At 41.2% G+C, this 23,405-nt stretch overlaps 2 protein-coding genes across 2 annotated transcripts; one reads left to right on the top strand and one right to left on the bottom strand.

Annotated features, from left to right (window-relative positions):
- Positions 1-344: 344 nt before the first annotated feature.
- On the bottom strand, positions 345-13,388 carry wdr32 (WD repeat domain 32). The gene is made up of 7 exons (XM_039785822.1): positions 12,694-13,388; positions 11,699-11,812; positions 10,796-10,993; positions 9,356-9,558; positions 7,896-7,976; positions 7,658-7,803; positions 345-4,627 (listed from the first exon to the last, which is right to left on the bottom strand). The coding sequence occupies exons 1-7, from the start codon at positions 13,167-13,169 to the stop codon at positions 4,256-4,258; spliced, it is 1,590 nt and encodes a 529-aa protein (XP_039641756.1). The 5' UTR covers positions 13,170-13,388; the 3' UTR covers positions 345-4,255.
- Positions 13,389-16,199: 2,811 nt separating this feature from the next.
- Positions 16,200-22,298, top strand: hhipl2 (HHIP-like 2). Its single transcript, XM_039785405.1, has 8 exons — positions 16,200-16,430; positions 16,946-17,598; positions 18,718-18,861; positions 18,937-19,268; positions 19,436-19,562; positions 21,259-21,404; positions 21,492-21,573; positions 22,148-22,298. The coding sequence occupies exons 1-8, from the start codon at positions 16,200-16,202 to the stop codon at positions 22,296-22,298; spliced, it is 1,866 nt and encodes a 621-aa protein (XP_039641339.1).
- Positions 22,299-23,405: the final 1,107 nt, after the last annotated feature.

Raw genomic sequence — 23,405 nt, forward strand, 5'->3', positions numbered from 1 at the left:
GCAAAAATTTGAAAAAAAGATTTGAGAAGCACTGTGCCAGGGCAATGGTTCTCTAACTTCATTAGCTTGTTACCACTTTAAACACTATATGTCTCTATGTCAACAAGTTGAGACCAATTCGATCATGTCATTCTTCCGTTTCAGTTCGTTTTATTTGAATATGTATTAGAGGGCTGAACAGGTGACATTATCTAGTAAGATTTAAAAAAAAAAAAAATCATCATTAGGGGCCATGCCCCGTAGGTTGGGAACCACTAGTTTAGTTTGACTGCCATCTAGTGGTCGGTTCTCAGCACTACACGTGTGGAGTTTTAACACTGAAGAACAGAAATACAACACCACAGTAACAGTAAGCAGTGCAAAAGAAGCCAACCTTTTTATTTCAGTGACAATAAGTACCATTTTAGTATCTTGTTGGGATTACTTGCTGTGTATAGCCATTAAGGAAACAACAGTGCGAGCAATTTAACAAGTCTTTCGTCTCTTGTCCACCCTTTCCTCCAGCTGTGGTCAGTTGAGGTGACAGTGCACAGGTAACAACACCAGAACTATTGAGAACATTCAATAATTAATCCACAACAGAATACAGGTTAAAACCCAGAACAGGACTGAAAAACAATAAAAAAGAGCAAAGTCATAAAAATGAACTCGGTTTTGAGTTGCTATACCCGGCTGATAAGACACTTCTCTCCGAAGAGCTTGTGAATAAGTGAAATAAAAGCAGCACTGACTATACAGCATGGCCGGTCCTTTAACATTTAGCTCAGTCAATTTAATATATAAATTTAAATTGAAATCATTCTAGAGTTTTTACTTAATGTCTGTAAATTGGGAAATAATTTGTTCAGGGGGGGAGAGTTCCTGAATTGACTGAACTGGAAGTGAAATGGACCTGTCCATTTGTTATACTGAAATAAACATTTTGAGCCGTTTTACTGAGGTACAAAGTGTCAAAAATCATGTTTCCTCATTACGAACAGGACTAGCTAAGTTGTGAGTGGGGAATTACAAAATTAGTTACATCTCTGTGTTCGGACATATTTTCACCTCAAATCTAATTTCTCAACACGTAATTTTTGTTTTCAAATGTTTGCTTACCCTTTCTGGCGCCGAGTTAGATGAGAAGCTACAAGAGCGCTAGCTAGCTAGCTAAGTTGAAACAGTGGGAAACAGCTAGCCGCGTTCGCGGCAACAAATCCCAACTGCTAGCACCTGTAAAGGTTGCTTATTAAAACATTATGTCTCGTTTGTTTCATGTTCATTATTTTACAGTCTATGGTTTCATCCGTACAAAAAAAAATGAAATGTAAAAACGACAAATCGCCGTTCGCGGACTAGCTAGCTAGCTAGCTAGCTAGTTCTTGGTTTAGTTGCCAGGCAACCAGCGCAGACTCCAGTGAGTTGTGGTCCATGCCAATTAATGGTCTGGTCAATAACCCACGTAAAACAGCACATTTGGGGTTTTACACTTCTGTTTTATACTCATTAAAGAAACGAAATATAATTTGTTAATTAGTGATCTTAAGAGGTACTGGTGGGCAACTTTTTGGGCCGTTGGCCAGCAGTTTGTACGGTTTGCAGTCTCTGTGCTAAGCTAAGGTAAGCGGCTGCTAGCTGTAGCTTCATATTTACCTAGCTAACTGACAACAATGAGACAAGTATCAATCCGCTCAACTAACTTTTTGCAGGAAAGTGAATAAGCATATTTGTATGTCAAACCATTCTTTAGCAAATTAGGCTTTTGCCACATGTAAAGATTGTTTTTAAAATAGATAATAGCAGATTTTCCCCCTTTAGTTTTCAGCTCACAATTAATGTTACTCTACAGAGGAGAAGCACTGCCTTGTCCAAGCAAAACATTATTTTGGCATCTGACAGCTGCACACAGGGCATCACCCTGGCATAAATAAGAAAGGACAATCTTCATAAAGGCTGGTATGCATAGTAGTATACGCTAATGTCTGTCTTTTTTTTTTTATTTAGTTTTTTTTTTTACACGTAATATCTATTCTGCAGTCAGTCAGTATGCACTGTAACCAGTTAAGGAGTGACATCCACTTGTTTGCTTGGCTCCTACAGCAGCTATCACACTGGTTGAAAACACAGAAGCATTGCCAATTCTAGAACAGTCTAAGCAATCCATTCGGTCCTTCGAGAAGAAAACAAATGGGTCACCTTTATGACAACATTGTAAAAGTGAGAAACTGGATGTAATGCAATGGGGGAAAGAAAAATCAAACACTGATGTGGATCAACATGTTCTTCAAAAAACAACAAAATGAGGTACAAGGTCAAAAAACCAGTCCAATGTTTCTTGGCAACAATTTCATCCTAGAAAGGTTAAAACGAACGATGCTGAGGCAACTTCTTCTGCCAAGAATTGTTGGCTGAAAAGTCAACAAGCTGTTAAATTAAAGGACGAGGCTGGCAATATTCTATATTGTTCTTAGTGTCAATAACACCCATGAAAACACCAAAACCAGCTATGAATTGATTCTATAATAATAAGTATTGTCTGTGTGGCTAAATATTGATTTCTCATTCATTCCAATGTGCCAGAGAGCTCCATTGTTTGTCAAACACTAAAAACACATCAGTGAGCTGCACAGTTGCACTGGCTGACATGTTCATTTTTTATAATAAACAAGGGCGCTGCAGTTTTTGTATCATTCCATATACACCATCCTGTTGCCGTGAAAACTCACTCGAACACTAATTGTGTATTACTCCACAGCTTAAAGTAGACCTCAACAACTTCACCATTTGCTTCTGTTTAAGTAATGTTTGCTAAAACTACAGTGGTCAGCTGAAATTACAGACATACAGACTACTGTGCTCCATGCCAAAAAAAATACAGAATAATGCCAGCCGTATCTTTTGAGGACGAAATATGTAATTGTAAATAGTATTTCCTTTGTAAAATATGAAAATCTTGCAAAAGCGGTTTGCACAGAAAGTGGCTGGACTTTTCTATTCGTCCCGACAGCATGGAGTTTCCATTCACAGGCTTAGGATAAAAACACACGTACTGTGAAGGGAAATGAGAAGGGATTCCAAAGTAGCTAGTGCTTAACGCTGGCAAAAAAAAGGGAATCGCATAGAATCAAGTGAATCAAACACCGTGAACGAGTAGTGCCGACATTAATACACCAATAAAACCGCTAAAAACCTACACCACTAAAAACCATGAAGGAAATCAAAGAGAAACAGGCGAGTAAAGGCGTTAATAATGAGGTCCTTGAAGTCGGAGGTCAAAGTTCAGATTGTATGAGCAGAGAAGCAGCACCTGTGAAGAAGGCATGAGCAGAGCGGAGCAGCTGAGGAAGCCCAGTCAAAACGATCGCCGACAGCGCAGACGACAGACACGAGCGCCTGGTTCTCGTCGGATTAAAATCTGTCCCGTTTGCTTGCTTGTTTGCATCCTTAGTGTTTTTGTCCCGAGACGGCTAACATCTGGATGTGCGGTCTCAAAATGAGTCAACGTTTTCTACTGATTTAGAGACTAAAATTAATCTTTAGTATGAAAAAGAGCCACAGTTTTGTTTTTCCACTGAGGCATCTATTGAGCTTCAAGGTTTGGAATTTTTAAGCCGCTCCTCAGTCTGGATGAGAGTCTTTTTTTGTTTTTGAAGTTCAGGGTTTGAGAGGCTTAAGGTTACAATCCACTACTGCAGCCTGGTCAAGGCTGAAGACTTCTTCTTAAAATTTTCTTTTTTCTTTTTTTTCCCAGTCCCCACCCAAACAAACTCAGTCTGCTTCACAGCTACAGACCTGGGTTTAGAAATACTTTAAATGTGTTTTTAAGGTTTATCCCTTTTTAGGTACCAGATGGGTGGAGTTTTCCCATACGGATTGTCTGGCAGAGGGTTAAGAGAAATCACAAGATTCCATTTATACTGCATGTCCGACTATTTGAAATATCTGCATGCAGAAAAAGCCCACCCACCTGGTCCATTTGAGCACTTTAAAACAAATGCTTGGAAATGTTATTCAGGGTTCCTAAAAATTCAGATTTTTTTAAAACACTGAATTTGCCTCCAATGGTTTTGACATCATTTATACCAAAGGATACCAAGTAGGCCATCTTACTGTGTAGCTATAATAGGCTAGGAGTTATAAATCATTGAAAATATGTAGTTGTACAAACAGTAGCTGGGACATTCTTATTTTTCATATTCCTAGATCTGTGCAGGAACCCTGATTAGCACTTCTTTACCCAGGTCTGCGATGCATTGTTCTTTGACAGCACCAGTTGCTAAAACTTGGGCTGGTAAAGGGCGACGCGTCCACTGAGGCAGCCCGAGGCCAGCTGGCAGTGCGTCGGGGAGAACTTGGTGGTGAGCACCACGTCGCTGTGCGAGTAGATGGAGCGGATCTCCCTGAGGCAGCTGGTCTGGACGGGCATGCAGTCCACCAGCTCGCCGCAGTTCTCGTCGAAGGCCAGCAGGCGGACGCCGTAGCCGTACGGGGAGCAGATGAGTCGTCCGTCCGGGCTGAAACACAACTCCTTGATGTAGCCCCGGCCAACGTTGGCCTCCTCGATGTAGTGGGTGAGGCGGAGGGAACAGCGGGGTGAGACCAGCGGGCGGGTGGGCGCGCCCTCCTGGAACTCATACACACACGTCCACTGGAGAGAAAGAAGATGGAGACAGGGCGGGGTTAGATGTAGTCAACGGCCCATACTAGAGCCTGAAACTGTTAATCATGTTGGCGCCGTCGCTGGAAAGACACTCGACGTTGGTCCGGGACCCACAGAGACACCAACCAATCATTAGTGGCTTTCTGCTTGTGATGAGACGTAAGCATCCGACAGCAGAACTGCACTGAAACAGCAAACTGTAAATACATTGTATTAAAAAAAAAAAAAAAAGGGTCCGGTCTTATGTTGCTTTTCTTTGTGGTCTTATTTGAGAATGAACTCGGACATACAAGGAACAGCAGTAGGATAAACTCACACCACGTCACATGAGACACAGCCGTCTTCTAACCGTATACAAACTGGGAACTATATTCTCAGAAGGGCGAAGCACTGCTACTTCTGCTACTTGGGCGGAGTGATTAGCCCAACACCTGAAAAGCACCGTTGTTACTCTCTGCTCCTCACCACGGGGCTTCTCAGGTGCTGACAGCACATCACTCCGCCCAAGTAGCAGAAAGTAGCAGTGCTTCGCCTTTCTGAGAATATAGTTCCCAGTATGTATACGGTTAGAAGATGTCTCATGTGACCTTGTTATTTGTACACACTGTGACTATACAAATCACAACATGTAAATAGGAACATGTTGGCGTTATTTTGTCACTTATTGGGAGAAGTAGGCTAGACGGAGACGGTTACCTCCAGGATCTGTGCTAAGCTAGGCTAGCCGTGGGGGCGTCAGACAGAGTTACAACACACGCAGAGATGAGAAGGGTATGTATGGACTTATCTAACTCTGGGGGATACGGGGAATAAGACAAAGTCCCAATACGTCGGCGTGTTCCTTTAAAGGTCCCATGACATGGTGCTCTTTGGATGCTTTTTTAAAAACCCCCCTTTCCCCCCCCAATATTTCTTTATTTCTTTTTTTTTTTATACACTTTTTCCTTCTCATACTTTTTTTTTACTCTTTTTTTTTAAACCACCCTTCGCCCCCCCCTTAATTTTTTTTTTTTTTTTTTTACACTTATTTTTTTTTTTCTTTTTGCTATCTGAAGTCTCTTATATATAGACCTCAGTGGTCCCCTAATACTGTATCTGAAGTCTCTTTTATATAGACCTTAGTGGTCTCCTAATACTGTATCTGAAGTCTCTTTTATATAGACCTTAGTGGTCCCCTAATACTGTATCTGAAGTCTCTTTTATATAGACCTTAGTGGTCCCCTAATACTTGTATCTGAAGTCTCTTTATATATATAACTTAGATGTATTTAGAAGTCTCTTTTATATAGACCTTAGTGGTCCCCTAATACTGTATCTGAAGTCTCTTTTATATAGACCTTAGTGGTCCCCTAATACTGTATCTGAAGTCTCTTTTATATAGGCCTTAGTGGTCTCCTAATACTGTATCTGAAGTCTCTTTTATATAGGCCTTAGTGGTCTCCTAATACTGTATCTGAAGTCTCTTTTATATAGGCCTTAGTGGTCTCCTAATACTGTATCTGAAGTCTCTTTTATATAGACCTTAGTGGTCCCCTAATACTGTATCTGAAGTCTCTTTTATATAGGCCTTAGTGGTCTCCTAATACTGTATCTGAAGTCTCTTTTATATAGACCTTAGTGGTCTCCTAATACTGTATCTGAAGTCTCTTTTATATAGGCCTTAGTGGTCTCCTAATACTGTATCTGAAGTCTCTTTCCCGAAATTCAGCTTTGGTGCAGAACTACAGCCACTAGAGCCAGTCCTACAATGAGCTTTCCTTAGGATGTGCAATATCTGTGTCTGTAGCTATTGAGGAGGAGAGAGGGAGGGGGCAAGGTGGAGGGTGGGGGTGTGGCCTTGACCAACTGCCACTTTTCTCGTTCGAAAGCCATGATGTCTCTCTCTCATGGGGAGAAAAGAGAAAGGGGAGGTAACCTTGCTTGTTATGACCTCATAACAAGCAGATTCCAAAACGGCTCATCTGAGCTTTCATTTTCTCAAAGGCAGAGCAGGATACCCAGGGGGTAAGCTTCGCTTCAGAACTCGAGCCATCATGGCGCCATTTTGTTGCTAACTGGCCATCACCTCCTGTTAGCATTCCGCTGACCGCCATTTTTTTTTTACGTCACTTGACTGAGAATAACTTTACATCCGAAGCATTTAAAGACTCGATTTGTCCATTGTTTAGTTCGAAAGAAACACAACAACGTATAAAAGGCTCCATTACCTTGTACCTCACGTTATGGCTCCGTAGCAGACGTTTTTGTAAAAATAGGCTAACGATTGTGTCATAACCAAGTGACTTACTGTCGCACAGTAGAGGAATTACCGTATAGTACAGGAGAAGCTCACAGGCAGTTTCGACTTACGTTAGCTGTTTAGGTTTAATTACTAATGTTAACTAGCATGTTAGTTAGCAATAATTAGCCTGTGCTTATGTTATCTCCTTACATATACCTACACTCTCCGTCTCTGTAAGATTGGGAATGATTGAGATTTCTCTTGGCACAGCTACCAGAAGACTTCACACTTTCAGACAGGTTGCTCACGTCACATTTACGCTGTCTCTGTCAATTGGAGGCTGCGCAGTAAAGCTGGCCATCACCGGAAAAGTGCTTCTAATAGCCTTCACTGGTCTCCGTCCAGAGCAACGGGGTCTATTGGTCCATTAATATATATGTCAATGCAGGATACCCAGGGCTCGGTTTACACCTATCACCATTTCTAGCCACAGGGGGACCATAGGCAGGCTGGGGGAACTCATATTAATGTTAAAAAACCTCATAAAGTGAAATTTTCATGCCATGGGACCTTTAAGGTAAGTGTCAAAAACTACACTATTCAGTCAGATGGTGATGCAATTCTTGTAGTCACCGTTGGATGTCTAAAATCAGGTCATCGATCTCATTAAAAGATATCTTACTTTGCATTCAGATGCATAAAACGTGAAGATGGAGACACGCAGCGAGCCAATTCAATAAACCAAATGTAGGTTGATATATGTTTAAAACAGGTGAGAGATAAGAGGCGTCTCTCACCTCCTGGTCGTCCATGTTGCTGGAGCAGCGGATGAGCGTGGCCCAGCCTTTGGGATGGAGCTGCAGGGAGGTGATGCAGTTCCCTCGGTCCCTCTCTCCGGGGATCTCTGGAGTCAAAACCTCCAGGCTGTTCCTGGGAGAAAGACCTGCAAGAACAAAGTTTAGTGATAACTTTATACAGCTTTATTACTTTGGACGGAACCTCCGATGACAGCTTTACACCGCGATTGTGTCGGACCTTCTCTAGGAGGGTGGATCTTGCTGGAGTCGTTTCCCTGGCGAGGAGTTCCAGCTGACCTGGACGCTGACGTGCCTCCATCTACGGAATCACAACAGGGTCAAAAATCATTCCCCTTCATCTGGAAACAACAGTTAATGTTCTAATAAGTTTTAATCACCATTTAGTCGTTAATTATAATGACAAATGGCCATGGTAAGTTACCAGACCCTAAAACGGCTTCATTCGTTTGTGCAATGGCTAAAAAACAGACCACGTTAACTCTTTGCATTTATTAATCTGTACTGTAATATTTTATATAACATATATAACAAGAATTACTCAAGGTACATTTTAATATAATTTGGGGTTTAGTACTGATTTAGTACTGATTGAAAAAAACTTTATTTTCAACAATACAAAGACATTGTTATTGAGTTCATTTATTTCTTATTTGAAGCATTATTATTTACAGGAAAGAATCATTTTGAAAGGTAGAGCAAAGACATTAGATATAAACAAATGGGAGACTATGGCTATAACAAAGACATGGGATACTGAGTTGTGATTTTCTTTTATTTCAGAGTAAAGATTAGCTGACTCTTCTTTGTTATATATTTTATTTCCTGCAATACCATGAATTACTTCATTTGAGTTTGGGTGAATATGATTTCTTATATAAATATAAAGGATTTTGTATATTTATGTATGCATGTATGTTTCTATGGGTTTATGTATACTGAATGTGTCTTATGTTATGTTTATAAATTTTAAACATTACTCAAAACATCAAAATTACTAGGGCTGGATTTAAAAATTGGTTTTCATTTGAATTATCCAGTATCGATTGATAAAATCCAGAATCGATTGCTTTGTCCCGCATCGTCAAGAAGGTGGATAAATAACGCTCCAAAGTGAGGCTACATTTTGGCAAAGGAAAAACAGGCATGGCCACTTTAAAAAGGGTGCCTTGGACTCTCAACTCCAGATATCTGAATTAAAAGTCACTCAAACTCACTGACTGTAGAGTCTGTAGAGCTGCACTTAATGTGCATGGTCATGTTAAATAAAATGTACATTAATGTAACTGCTTTGGGGTCGTTTCTTAATGTAAACATTGATACTTTTAATAATGCAGCAGCTTAGAGGGAACCTTGTGCAATTGTAGAATCTCTTTTTTATATCCAAGCAAAAATTGGTTTTGCAACTGAAATATCATGAAATCGACATTGAATCGAAAATGTAATCGAATCGGGACCTTGTGAATCAGAATCGAATCGGGAAATCAGTGGCAATACCCAGCACAAAAAATTACAGCTCATTAAATTAAAATTAAAGTCTTTATCAACTAATTGACTAATCAAGTAATTGCTTTAGCCCTAATTAAACAGAGATAATATGGAGAAAAAGGGAAACGTTGAGTTCTATGAAACAGGGGTTTTGTTTTTCCCCCCCAGTGTTCAGGGAGACTGTGGTCTGACCTGAGCTGAGGGGTGTCCGTCGCGCTCGCAGCATGCGGTAGCTGCCCACCTCCAGGGACTGGGTGAGGTCCAGGTCGTGAAGGATGAGCAGATACCCTGAAGAAGTGGAGATGAGCATCTTGGAACAGTCGGGTGTGAGACGCATCCTCATTAGGTAACGGGTGTGGAAGAACTTTTTGTGCGGGCAGCCGTCCTCTGTAAACCTGCAGGGGAAGGACAATCACCGAAGGCTTAACAGAAGGCAGTTTGAAGGGGCTTTCTTAAATAATTCAATATCATCTGTCGTTAAAAGGGGTTTTTGCTCAAGGTGGGGAGGCAAAAACAGGCAGGTTTTGTTTAAGACAAACAATTCACTGTGAAACAGTCTAGGGTTACAGACACTTTTGGATCATCGCCTTTGGTTCTCTGGGTTGAATTACAGCCAAACCAACATTTATACCACCTTCACAGTTGTAAAGATGCAGTTTTTATTTGATGAAGGGTTGAAGGGAAGGGGGCTGGTAAAAAGTCAGTGATTTATTGGTTTTATGTGCAGCTCTGGGTTCAGCATGACATAAACAGCAGAGCATTTTCCAGGAAGTAAACTGATTAGAGTGTGACACAAATTCTGTATTTTTTCCACATTTACTGGTATTGGTGTTAAAAAAATAAAAAGGGTTGACTAGTTGATCGACATTTTTTTTTTTAAACTGAGAGCACTTGATTGGTCATCAAAAATATTATAAATGAAAAAACAACAGCAGATGATTCGCTAATTAAAATAACTTGCTAAAGTCCCATTCTAATAAGGTAAAAAGCCAATGACACAAAAAACATGTAATGAATGTTGCCTTATGATAGCATAAAGACAACATTATGTCAACAGTACATTTGCAAACATTTTAAAGCATTTTTTCGATCACTCATCATCTCAAGACATTCACCTTTAAATATTCATAATTTTCATCATATTTAATTTAAAATAAATGTACACAGTACTCGGGTTGGGCATCGTTTGGATTTTAACGATTCTGATTCAAATTCCGATTCTTCCTTTCGATTCCGGTTCTTATCAATTCTCAATTCCGATTCTTTGAGTGGTGGAGTTGAAACGGGTCACATGCCTATTTTCACAAATAAGAGCAAAGTTTTATTTTGATTCAATGGTGGTTTGCAGTTTTACAGCTTTTTCAACGTAAAATAAAGTCACACTAGAGCGCCGCTTACTGTGCTCCATGGCTGCAACACAACAAGCACCTGGCTGCTACGGAAACCCAAACTTGCGCTTGTTAAATTGGGAAGTGATGATCGGATTTGAAACCAAATCCTCCAAACGATTCCAAAACGATTCCAATACAGAAACGATTCCGATTAGGAATCGGTTCTCGATGCCCAACCCTACACAGTACACACTTTGCTGTTCACACATCTATACACACACACACACACACACACACACACCTGTTTGTGTCCCACGTGATGACGTTGCCGTCGAAGCCAGACGTGACGAGGAGACGAGTGTTGGTGTCGTACTCGATGTTCTTCACCCAGCTGGCGTGGCCGTGCAACGAGCAAACCTTTGAATTCAGCTTACGGAGATCCCATAGTGCAATTGTGGTGTCGTCGGAGCAGGTGGCAAACAAACGATTGTCCAAAAACCTGCAGGGCACAGATAGTCAGGGGAACACTTTCATTCAGCATTCTATGCACCTGAATCTAGACAGCAGCTGCTTTTTACCAGCCTCTGTACTTTGACCAATAAAGACGATTTAAGCGATCATGTTGCCTTCCTGAACCTTGTTATTAGGGGTGGAGGGAAAAAAAAAACATCAAAAATGTTATGTATCGTGATTTTTTTTGCAACAATTTTTAAAATCGACTCTTTTCCCTAGAATCGATATTTTTTATTTACTTTTTTTTTTTTTCCACAAATGATTCACCTTAATATTTTCTGTTTGTACTGTACCGCTAACGGCAACTACATCATATCGGTTTCAAGCAAAACAGAGCGAAAGCAGAAAATCCATGTTATGTTCTTTACAAAGTAAATAAATGTCAGACGGACTGACTGACATGTGATGTGCATTCTCCTTAGAAAACTATTAGTTTGTAGAAATGTCTCATGATATATTGCCTCTAGAAGTGTATTATTCAACTTTGTTTTTTGTTAAAGAAGGAAAAGAAAATATAAATAGTCAATGTTATCGAATCGGGACAAAAGGCATATCGTCCCAGCCCTACTTGTTATGCGTCAGCGCTTTGAGCTTCAACTCCCTTGGTCCCTTTCCTGGTGTGAGATGCAGGACGTTCTCACGCTTACTTTACAAAACCCTCCCTGGATGATTTACGGTTAGAGAAATGCACCTTATGTTGTTGACGCAGTCCTCGTGGGCCTCCGTCAGGGTTTTGATGTGTCTGGATGAGATGGGATCAAACAGCAGGACCTCAGTCTGCTCGCAGGCCACAGTCAGCACAGACCTGAGCAGAGCAGACAAATCAGAGACGCTTGTAAAAAAAAAAAAAAAAAACATACAAGAGGAGGAAAGAGTTGATGTCTCCGGCCATGATGCAAAAGACTTTTCTGACCGACAGAAAAGATGTTTCTCAGAAACTATCAAGTCAATCGGCAAAAGAAATGCAAGTGAATAAACTGAAATCTACCTTCCATTACATCCTTGACTGTGATGCAAAAGCATTGTGTACCAATAGTTATTGAGAATAAGGTTATTAAAACTGTGTCATAACACAAGATACATTTTCTCATTTAGGCCCTAAGATGTAGAGGCTGAGACATGTTCATCTCCTGCTAAAAAATAAGCATTTTTCACAAAAACACTTGATTGTGCAGGAAGAACATGTGTCTGTCACAATGAGCCCACAAACAAAGTTGATCCAGACTGGACACAGGCTGACCTGGTTTCACTTCAGGATTTACTTCCTACATCTGCTGTCTGGTCACCCAGAGGCTTAAATCCTGCGTTGTCATTAGTCGTGCTTAGTGCTTAGATTGTTTAGCAACACTTTCTAGGTTTTGGTTTGAGAAATTTAGGAACATTTTGGTCATCCGTTAGATTGCCAGATTGTCAATTATAACTACATATTTATTGTTTTAGTATAAACAACAATCAGTGTGCTTTATTTGGCATGTGAAGTGGTCCTTGGATGTAACGTTAAGGTGTACAGGGAGATGGAAGCATACAGTATACATGTGATGATGCAAATCCAGGCACTTTCCAGGAACTCTGCCACTTGATTGCACTGTTTTCACATTTCACAAGATTGTCCGGGAAAGCGTGGAACCATGAGAACATGAACTCCGGGGTAAGGCCTAAAATATCGAGGCCAATGTGTTGTCTTACCCATCCGGGGAGTACTCCAGGTTGAACACCGCTCCATGGGTCTGAGTGCTCAGGTTGACAGACTCCGCAGCCGGATTCATAGAGCAGTATAAATTGGTCATTGTCCTGAAGTTTTCCCTAGCCGGGTCCACAAACACCCCTCGTCTTATAGTCCTGCTCTGAAGCCAGGAAAACAGGCTATTCCCCCTGCGGATGTCGGTGCTGGAGACCTCGCCGCTCCCTATCTGCGGCACGGCGGCCGGTTCGGAGCGGGGCTCTCGCTCCTCCGACGCCGGAGACCTCGCGCTGCGCTCCGGCCTGTTCCCGCAGCGCTCCGGCCTGTTCCCGCTGCTCCCCGGCGGCGAGGGAGAAACCCTCGATGCGATGTCATCTTCCACGTCTGAGTCGTCGATGTCAGGGTCCTCCTCTCTGCTGTTGGGCCTGTCCTGCTGCGAGCCATCAGCGTCCTCGCTGTTGCTCTGGTGCTCCGAGCTCATTGTAGCTCCTCCAGCCTCCACACAGCCGTCTGTGCTTCGGGGCGCAGCGGCTCGGCTCTACGGCCAAAAGTTGATTGACTCCGTTCACCTACCGAGCATGAAACCGTGTCTATTTCCATCCGTTTACGGTGCCATGGCGGTAGATATTAGCTGCCTAGGTTATGTTAGGCAATATATTTTGTTAGACTCGGCAATGCCGTAACACAAACACGGTTAGCTTAAATGCGACCGGAAGAGTAAAGATTTAGCCTTCAAAATAAACTTGCAAATTGGTTTTTCTACGTTTGCGTGTTAAATAGAAACAAAACACAAACATTATTTTTTTAATTACACTTTATGTATTTTCTGCCTTTTTGCGAATCAAATTACATATCAAAATGTCATTTTTCATCAAGAAATATTTTAAGACGAAGCACCCATACGGAAGTTTCGTGTTTTTATTCTAGTTAACTTGACAGTTTTCTCTTTACCAAAACAAAAAATAAAAATAAAAAGAATGACGAATTTCCGCTTCCTTGTCCACTTTGAGACGTATTCGTCTATTCGTAGGTTGGTTGCTGCCATCTGCTGGATAAATACTGCAAGTGATTTTGTGAGCTAAATTACCAACAAAATCATTGGTAATGTAATAATAAATATCAGGAAGTATTGTCTTATTTTTAAGAGTTTATTCTAACAAATTTTAAGAGTTTATTCTTGAGGGTGTTTTATTTAACAAAAAATGAAAGAAACTATTTATAAAATATGCACAAAAAAGGTTCTGGGCCCATAAAAGAGGTCAACTACACAAACAAATAACAAATCTTCTCCGGAAAGTAAAAAAGGTCAACTTTAAAAAAATGTAATGAAATCTACCCAACAAAAGATTTTTTTAAGACTGAGATTAAATTTTGATACTAATAACTGTGTTTTTGTTGAAAAGAAATTGTTTTCTGTGTGAGTTGGTACAATCCTTCTGGAGAGATCTGCAGAGCTGGTTACAGACCAGGGAAATTGAGATACTACTTCTGACAGTTAAGAATAAAGTTGGGTGTTTTTGTTGAAGATAAGAAGGTAGACTTTGTTCTCAACAACTTGTTGCTGCTAGGAAAACATTTTATACATAAATGTAGATATTTTAGGACCAAACCCTCCCTGATCCATTGGAAGAATGAGTCCAATCTTTTGTGCAAGTCATTGAAACGGGTTAAGGATAAAAAAGCCCTTGAATTGATTTATTTACTTGAAACTCTTAATTTAATTTGAGATAGCCCCTTCTATTTATTTATTTTCTATTTATTTTCTCTTATATTATTCTTTATGTTGATTTGTAAGGTATAAGCTCCTAGGTTTTGTTTATTATATTTTTTGAGGTGGTTTTTTGATTGTACCTTGTTTGTTTGTATATCTGTATTCTGAAAGAATGAACAATAATAAAGAAAATCTTCTTCATCTTTGACGTGTTGCTGCAGTTGACATAATGTTGCATTACTGCCTCCTTCTGCATATGATCCTCTTCTATCTCTTTTTAAAAAAAAAAATTTATTTAAAAGACATGTAATTTGTCCAGTAGAAGAAGAAGCCTTTTGGATGAAAGGCAAAACGTCTTTAAGAATTTCAAGCAAGTCCAGTTGCCTTTGCTTATCACAGAGAACTACCATGGCCTGGATGACTGAGAACCTCCACAGACAATCAACCCAGTAGCTCTCATAAAACCACATATGCATTTTCTGCCTTCCACACTGTCTCCACACTCTAATATACTATTTACACTGAACTCTACTTGTTCTGTTTTCTGTAATTGACAGGTCATAACTTGTCTCTGCTGTATATAATCTGCATGTTCCTACTTCCCTATAGACATCTTGCCATACCCAGGCTACTTTATTTTGGATTTAATACTACTTTAATACTGTTGTCACTGTTGATTTATTTTTCTCCACAACATCCTTCTCCCCTCTGAATGTGAAGGTTTGACTTTTTTGATCACTTCTTTTGACAATTTGTATGCTTTTTGTTTCCAGGGATACCTGAATGTGCTGGGACCCAGCACATTCAGGTATCCCTGGTTTGTGGCATTTATCTCTCAACTGACTGACTATTTCTGAACCGTTGAACAAGAAAAAGCAGCTCATGATGACCCGTCTTAATGCTTAATTGCGTATTTTGGTTGATCTAGCCTTTCAGCTCATTCAACATCAGCATTGTAAACAGATTAACAGCCCACAAGCCTGTACAATAAATGAAACTACCATTACTATCCAAATTGCAGTGCAACTTTTAGAATCCCTTTAGGCTACAGTTGATATGTACACCTAATAATCAAAATCTCATCAAAATCATAACAAGTAAACAATTCCAGGGAAATGTGACCCCATGACCATCAGCTCCGTCAACTTGCGTGTGTGTGTGTGTGTGTGTGTGTGTGTGTGTGTGTGTGTGTGTGTGTGTGTGTGTGTGTGTGTGTAGATCCTAGTCGCCTGAGGGTAGAAGCTCCTCCTGAGCCTCTCACTGCGCCTCTGAATGTAGGAAAGTTGACATGCCAGGACAATAGATTTGTAAGACAAATCACATCTGCTACTCAAGTAGTTGCACAAAAAGCACGCTGCCTGCAGGCACTTTTACATGAATGTGAGACAAAATTACAGTTTGTGTGTTGGAAGACTGTTGATGTTTGCATACCTCAACACTGTGCCCTGTGTGTGTGTGTGTGTGTGTGTGTGTGTGTGTGTGTGTGTGTGTGTGTTGTACCTGGACCGAGCAGGTGGCGAGACGCGGAGGGAAAATGAGGCAGTAGGAGGGACTGGCTGCTGCGACGCACGGCCATTTAATTGCATTCACGTGCACGCGCGGACACTTACACTCCGGCTCACACATAAAGGAGAGCAAACAGTTGAACCCTTTCGAGAGCATACGGCAAAAATGACAAGTATGCGGGATGCTGCGCTCCATCCAAGAGGAGGCCGTTGCGCGGTTTTACGCACGATGGCACGTCCGAGCACATCCAAAAAGACGCCGAGCCTTCCTGAGTTTATCCGGCTCATATCAGTGATGTTACTCGTGCCGGTCCAGCCAGCATCAGCTCATCCTCAGTGCCTGGACTTTGAGCCACCTTTCAAACCTTCATGGCACCTGGAGTTTTGCACTCAGTACGAGCAGTTTGGCTGCTGCGATCAGAAAACGGACAACTTGATCGCGGAGAGATACTGGGACATTATTGACCAGTTGGAAGCGGCGGGTCATGAGCTCTGTGCAGACACGGTGAAGGAAATCATGTGCCAGGTAAATACATTTTCTTCTTTAAAAGGTTCGGCTGTGCGCTTAAGAGGATGCTACTGTGACGCATGGGTGTAAGGTTTTCTGGCTAAAGTTATTACACAGAATAAACACATTGCTCAGCGCGATTAACAGTTGACAACTCTCCATCAACTTTTGAATTAGTTTCAGTTGTATCCAATTAAAGCCATCATTAAAGTTATGCAACAATTGTAAAGAAATCAAAGTTTAGGCATCATTTAACTTTTATTTCATTTTCACAGTAGCCTACTTCTGTTAATCCAACTTTTTATTAACATTTGAGAACTCCAGAGGAGGTGGGGCTGAGTGCTGAAATGCCCTTTGATAACAAGAATGTCTTTGTCACTTTTACGCTTCAGCTCTGATCTAATGTCAGACTTGGGACGGCCAACTTAGTCAGCCAAAGTCTCCCTTTAATTTTCACCTTCTGCCCTACCAGTGCCCTGAAATGTCTCTGTGATAATCAGTACTCTGTAGTGTCTCATGTTTGCCCCATCCAGGAGTGCTCTCCATATGCCGCCCACCTCTATGATGCCGAGGACCCGTACACACCCGTCAGAGAGCTACCTGGCCTTTGCTTCGGCTACTGCTCGGAGTTTCATGGCAAATGTCGCCATGTGGTGAAATATTTAACTGGGAACCAGCTGCTGTGGGACACATCTGGGCGAGATGTGTCCACGTTCTGCAGCATGGTCGACTTGTCCGACCAGGACTACTGCTACCCCAACGTTTTGAAGAGCCCTGACCTGAACAGCAACCTGGGGCAGGTGGCGGAGGACCCCCGAGGGTGTCTCCAGGTGTGCCTCACAGAGGTGGCCAACAACCTCAGGAACCCCGTGTTGATGCTTCACAGCGGCGACGGCACACATCGCATGTTCGTCGCCGAGCAGGTGGGCTTTGTGTGGGTTTACCTGCGGGACGGCAGCCGGCTGGAGCAGCCCTTCCTGGACATGAGCGGCGAGGTGATGACCACGCCCTGGCTGGGGGATGAGAGGGGCTTCCTGGGCATGGCCTTCCACCCCAAGTACCGGGACAACGGACGCTTCTTCATCTACTACTCCATCCAGGTCAACAGCGAGCTGGAGAAAGTTAGAGTCAGTGAGATGAAGGTGTCCGCCCACGATATGAACGTGGCTGATCTTTACTCCGAGAGGTACCGGAGGAAACGGTTCCTTTTTGCACTTTTTATTGCACCAAAGTTTGGCTTATGATGTAAAGCTCTGCACCTACTGCAATTACCCTGTCGTTTGAAAAGACATATAGGACTGTACCGTTCATAAACACGTTCTGAGCTTCATACAGTGAATCAGTTCAGGGTCGGCCCAGGCTTTTCCAGGGCCCTGAGTGCCATTTCAATTATTTTTCTTAGTTTATTACACTCAACTTTGCAATTTGCAACACTTAAAAAGTACAGAAAAACCTCATAAGATATTGTGAATTAAATACACAGTCCCTGATTTTGTTATAGCCCCCCCATATCCCAAAATGTGGTATAATGCCTGAGCATTTATTTTTCATGATCTTAAAGTTTGCTATTGTGGCCGGAAATTGGTATTTTATTATAATCCCCAAAACACCCATATTCAAAATAGGGTACAGTACTTGTACTATGTCCCCGAAATCCCATATTGGTACCATTGAGAAAATTTTTTTGAATCAATTAAATCACAACAAAATAATCCTGCTTTAACAGAAGAGCATAAAGAGAATTTGCATTTTGGGTTTGTTTAGGGGACCCTGGGTGAATAAGTGGTGTTCAGCAGCTGCTTACTTCACATTTTGGGTATATAAACTTATTTGCTAAATATCACTCGTCTGTGCGGCAAACATGAAGCTACTGCCAGTGGTGGGGTTAGCCTAGCTTAGCATAAAGACTAAAAATAGGGGGAAACAGTTAGCCTGGCTGTCCCCAAAAGTGACAAAATTTGCTGATCAGCACCACTAAAGCTCACTAATTATCATGTTATAAAGTTTCTCCTTTGTTTAATCCATACACATATGGAAGTTTAAAAATGGCTAGTTCTAGTTGTACTGAGATTATCTGCCAGGCAACCAGAGAAGAAGTCACTGCCTCTAGGCCAAGGAAAAGCCTGTAAAACCAAAACTTGTCATTTTTACCAGTAATAAAATAGACAATAATTATGGCATATGTTATGAGTCAAGGAGAGGTAAAGCCCGGGTGAATCATGACCTAATGGCATACTCAAAAATCATGTCCACTAGCTATTTATCTCTGAACAACACCTTTAACTTGCGTCCTTTTTACATTCAGGGCTATTCTAGAGATCGAGGAGCCAGCCGCAAACCACAATGGAGGCCAGCTGCTGTTTGGTCTCGATGGATATCTGTACATCTTCACAGGAGATGGTGGAAAAGCTGGAGATCCGTTTGGGAAGTATGGCAACGCACAAAACAAGTAAGGTGCTTCAGGTTCCTTCAAGTGTGAGGACAGACTCTCAGCTGTTGCTAAATCCTACTTTTTCCTACCCAGGAGTGCTCTGTTGGGAAAGGTTCTCCGCATTGATGTAGATGTAAGTGACTCCAGAGGGAAGCAGTACAGGATTCCAGCTGATAACCCATTCCTCCATGAACAAGATGCCCGGCCAGAGGTGTACGCATATGGGGTCAGAAACATGTGGCGATGCTCCGTGGACCGCGGGGACCCGGTCAGCCGATATGGCAGGGGCAGGATATTCTGTGGAGACGTGGGCCAAAACCGCTATGAGGAAATAGACATTATTGTGAAAGGAGGAAACTACGGATGGAGAGCCAAAGAGGGCTTTGAGTGCTATGATGTGAAAATGTGCCACAACTCCACCTTGAGTGAGTTTTTTTTCTCCTGTTCGTGTGAAACTAAAAATCGAGAGCTATTTTTGGTCTCATCTGATACTCCCACCACCTGTTATCTCCGCCATAGTGCGCCGCTTTCAATCTAATTTTGATGGCTCAGATTTGAGTTAATTCAGTTCATCTTTCTCTGCCAACGACAGATGACATCCTCCCTGTATTTGCATACAGCCATCATGTTGGGAAGTCTGTGACAGGGGGATATGTGTACAGAGGATGTGAATCCCCCAATCTGAACGGCATGTACATATTTGGAGACTTTATGAGTGGGTAAGGTTGTGTTGATCTCAGCCAAATAGTTTACTCCAACTGTTGTGGGAAAAAAAAGAGCGAAGGAACAGCATGTTTGCTTAGCTTTAGCACATTTGTGAATGCATTAAAGTCACAACACCTGAGTCTCCAGGCTCAAATTTCTATTTTATTTACAATTTGATTTGGGTTCTAGCATCTGTAATGATCCCCTGATATTTAACCACACCATACATATTTTGTATGTCCTAATAACTTGATTTCATACATTCATACCCAGTTTGACAAAATGTGAACAAACTTAAAAAGCATTTGATTTCACAAATAATCAGAATCATCCCAAGGTATCAGGCCAACTCTGACCTGCTATATTTAATTTAAAAGGAACAATTTGAGTTTTAAGTGAAATCGTCATATTTGCTTTTGTGCTGAGGGTAAGCAAAGAAGATGGATACCACTTTTGTTATCTTTATCGTTATCTAAATATGAAGTTGGAGCCAGTGCTTAGCTTAGCATAAAGCCTGGAAACAATGGGGTGAAAAGCTAGCCTGGTTCTATTCAGTAAAAGAAAAGGGCTAAAGCCAAGGCTTGTAATTTACACACCGTGTCAATCCATACAAAAACCAAAGTGTAAAAACATCAATGCGTTGTTTTACAGGGGGTTACAGTATGTGCTGGACTGTTTGAAATAGTCTGGTAACCCCCTGTATACCTCGACCTATTGCATACACTTTTAAATGTTTTTGTACTTATAAAAAACACACGAGAAAAAGCTGTCTCCTACTGTTTCCAGTCTGTGGTTGGCTGGCTGTAGCTTCATGTTTAGAATAAAGTAGAGTGGTATCAAGCTTCTCATCTAAATCTCAGCAAGAAGGGGAATAGGCGTATTTACGACTAGGCCTATTAAACTATGCCTTTAATATTTGAAGTGAAGGAGTTTCCTCTTTCTTCTCCTATAGTAAAAGTGTTTTTAGTTTGGGTTGTTGTGGCGATTTTTAGTTTCCCATAATGGTCGACAGTCGTTTTCAGTGGCTTCATTTTAAGGAGAATAAAATTCAGAGATGAACTGTTAGTTCCTGTCTTAAAGTGCTCATATTATGCTTTTTGGCTTTCCCCCTTTACTTTATTGTGTTATGTATCTTTTTTGTGCATGTTATAGGTTTACAAAGTGAAAAAGCCCAAAGTCCCCCCCAAAGGGACTTACCATCTCCAACAGAAAACACTCTTCACAAACTGCTCCAAACAGCTCTGTTGTAGTCCAGCCTTTACTTCAGAGACAAACATGGTCACTTTGTAACACACGTTATAACGCTCGCCTAGCTGCTAGCATGGCACACCCTCATACTCTGCTTCTGACTGGCTAGTAGTCCTTGTACTGTCAGGGCACGCCCTCATACTCTGCTTCTGACTGGCTAGCAGTCCTTACCTAGTTACTGAGCATGTGCGACTCCCAACAAAGATGGAACAGAAGTGTGATGCCTCACTCTGTAGCTAAAACAGAGAGCTCAACACACAGGGTGAAAAGAGGAGCTGCAGCAATGTGCAGTATAACAAATATATGGTGTTTTCTGAAAATTAAACCATGTAAACCTATTCTTATATAACCTGTAAATTCAATTATGAACCTGAAAATGAGCATAATATGAGCACTTTAAAATGTGATAAACCCATGTTGGTAGGTTATAACAATGGAAGTGAATCCTGTTCGATCTTGCAGGCGAATCCTGGCGTTAGAGGAAGATAAGACAACAGGAAGCTGGAAGGAGAGGAGTGTGTGCATGGGTGAAACCAAGACGTGCTCATTTCCCGGACTCATCAACCATCACCACAAGTTCATCATCTCGTTCGCTGAAGATGAAGCAGGTAACATTCATCCTCACCGCGTTTAGGTATGCGCCAATTTCACAGTACTCATGCGCTGATTTCTGTGTTTATTTTTTATTTTTTTAGGGGAACTATATTTTTTAGCCACGGCGTACCCAAGTACTATGTCTCCTTTTGGAACTGTTTTCAAATTCATGGACCCCTCCAGGTGTAGTATCAGACACAAGCTTACATTCAACCATTTGATCACCATTTACGTGTGATTAGATTTGGGAAAACAACATTCACATCATCTATTATACATTATGTTGTAATTTTGTTTTCTGTAGGCTGTGCAATGTCTTACAATGTGTGCATCAAATTAAAGGCTTTTCCTGTGATGTCTTTGGTGAAGTCCAAGAACCCAAAATTTGTCTGAATTAGTCACATAAATCCCATGATTTCATTTAAATCATTTAATCTACTAAACATTAGTCATTTTGTAAGTTTTGGGCAAGTGTAATGATTCATTTGGTGCTAGATTTTATTTTTAATAAATCAATACTTATACTATTATACTAAATGCATTTCAATTTCTTTTTTATTCTCACAATGACAAATTCGAGGTGTGTGAAAAATGCTCCACAGCACACAGACAAAAACTCTCATGAACGTTCTGTATTGACAACAGTAACGTATGCCTTTCTTCTTTTTAAAATCTGCAAAATTGTCTATGATGTTTTGTGCTGAAACTAACAAAGAGCCATGTATTAACCCAACATTACCTAATTGAACTTCTGCAGGAGAGCCCCTCCAGGGAAATGTAAGCAGAAGCCGCTGTCGGTCAAAGTGAGGGGGAAAAAGATTCCTTTTGTGCCCAGGGAACGTAAGTCACCTCAGTTTACCGTTTGCATTTCCGGGGTGTGTTCATACCAGAGAAGCCATTTGACATGAAAACTATCTGACAAGTGGAGATATCCATGGTGTTTTTCTTTTAAGAGTATATAATAGTTTTTGGTATAATATATGTATATAAATATAAACAACACACACACACAGCATATGATCAAGTGAATTCAATTGATGTTAGAGGTTAGTGTAAGAAGACATGTTCTGGCAAGCCAACAAATCGCCTACATCCACTGTTTACTGGTGTTCTTGTCCTCAGCAGAACTTGTTTTTTTTCTCCCCAATTCATGTGTACATGCTGCCAAATTGTATAACACATTGAGGTCATACATAAAACTAGAAAAAGCAGTCTCCCATTTTACATCAAACATACTTAAAATAGAAAGAGACAAAAGCGGAAAGCATTTCAAACATTCAGGTCTGGTTTTTTTGGAGCCAAATATTGAATCCAAGCTTATAAAATGCAACATATATGTGGAGTTGAGTAAAACTTAGAAAATGGATACTTACTGACTGATCTGGGCCATTTCAGGGACTGTGCTGGACACAAATGAAAAACCTACGAGACCACCACCAAGAAAATTCAAACTCACCACCAAACCAACGATGACGAGGAGCCGTCTCAAACCTACGACGACTGCAGCCAGCGCGACGACCACCACGACCAGCGCTGCTCTGAAGCCCAAATGGAAATCACTTGGTAAGAAAGCTGGGAAGACGAATAAGTTGCAAACATGGAAGAAAAACAAAGTGCTGAACAAGCAGCCAGCTAATGCACAGACAAGGAAGAACACTTTGAGACAGAAATCCAAGGCACAATCAAAAACGACCACTGCGGTGAAGCCTTTCAAAGGCAAAGTAAAGCCAAAGACCAATCAAACGTCCACAGCTGACTTCATATGTAACGCTCCAAAGAAACCCAACAGCCTGAAAGACAACACAATCCACATAAGGAAGATCCCCCCAAGGAAAGCTGCGCAGAAGCCAATCGGACACAAGAAAAACAGCATCAAGTTGAAAGAATCTGCAGAGCAATATCATGCCTTCATGAACAAAACTCAGACAAACCCGAATGTGAAAACGAACACAACAATGCACAACTAACTTAAAAGGAACACGCCGACTTATTGGGACTTTGTCTTATTCACCGTA

This window comes from Perca fluviatilis, chromosome 20 (genome assembly GCF_010015445.1).
Source record: "Perca fluviatilis chromosome 20, GENO_Pfluv_1.0, whole genome shotgun sequence".
Taxonomy (NCBI): Eukaryota; Metazoa; Chordata; class Actinopteri; order Perciformes; family Percidae; genus Perca; species Perca fluviatilis.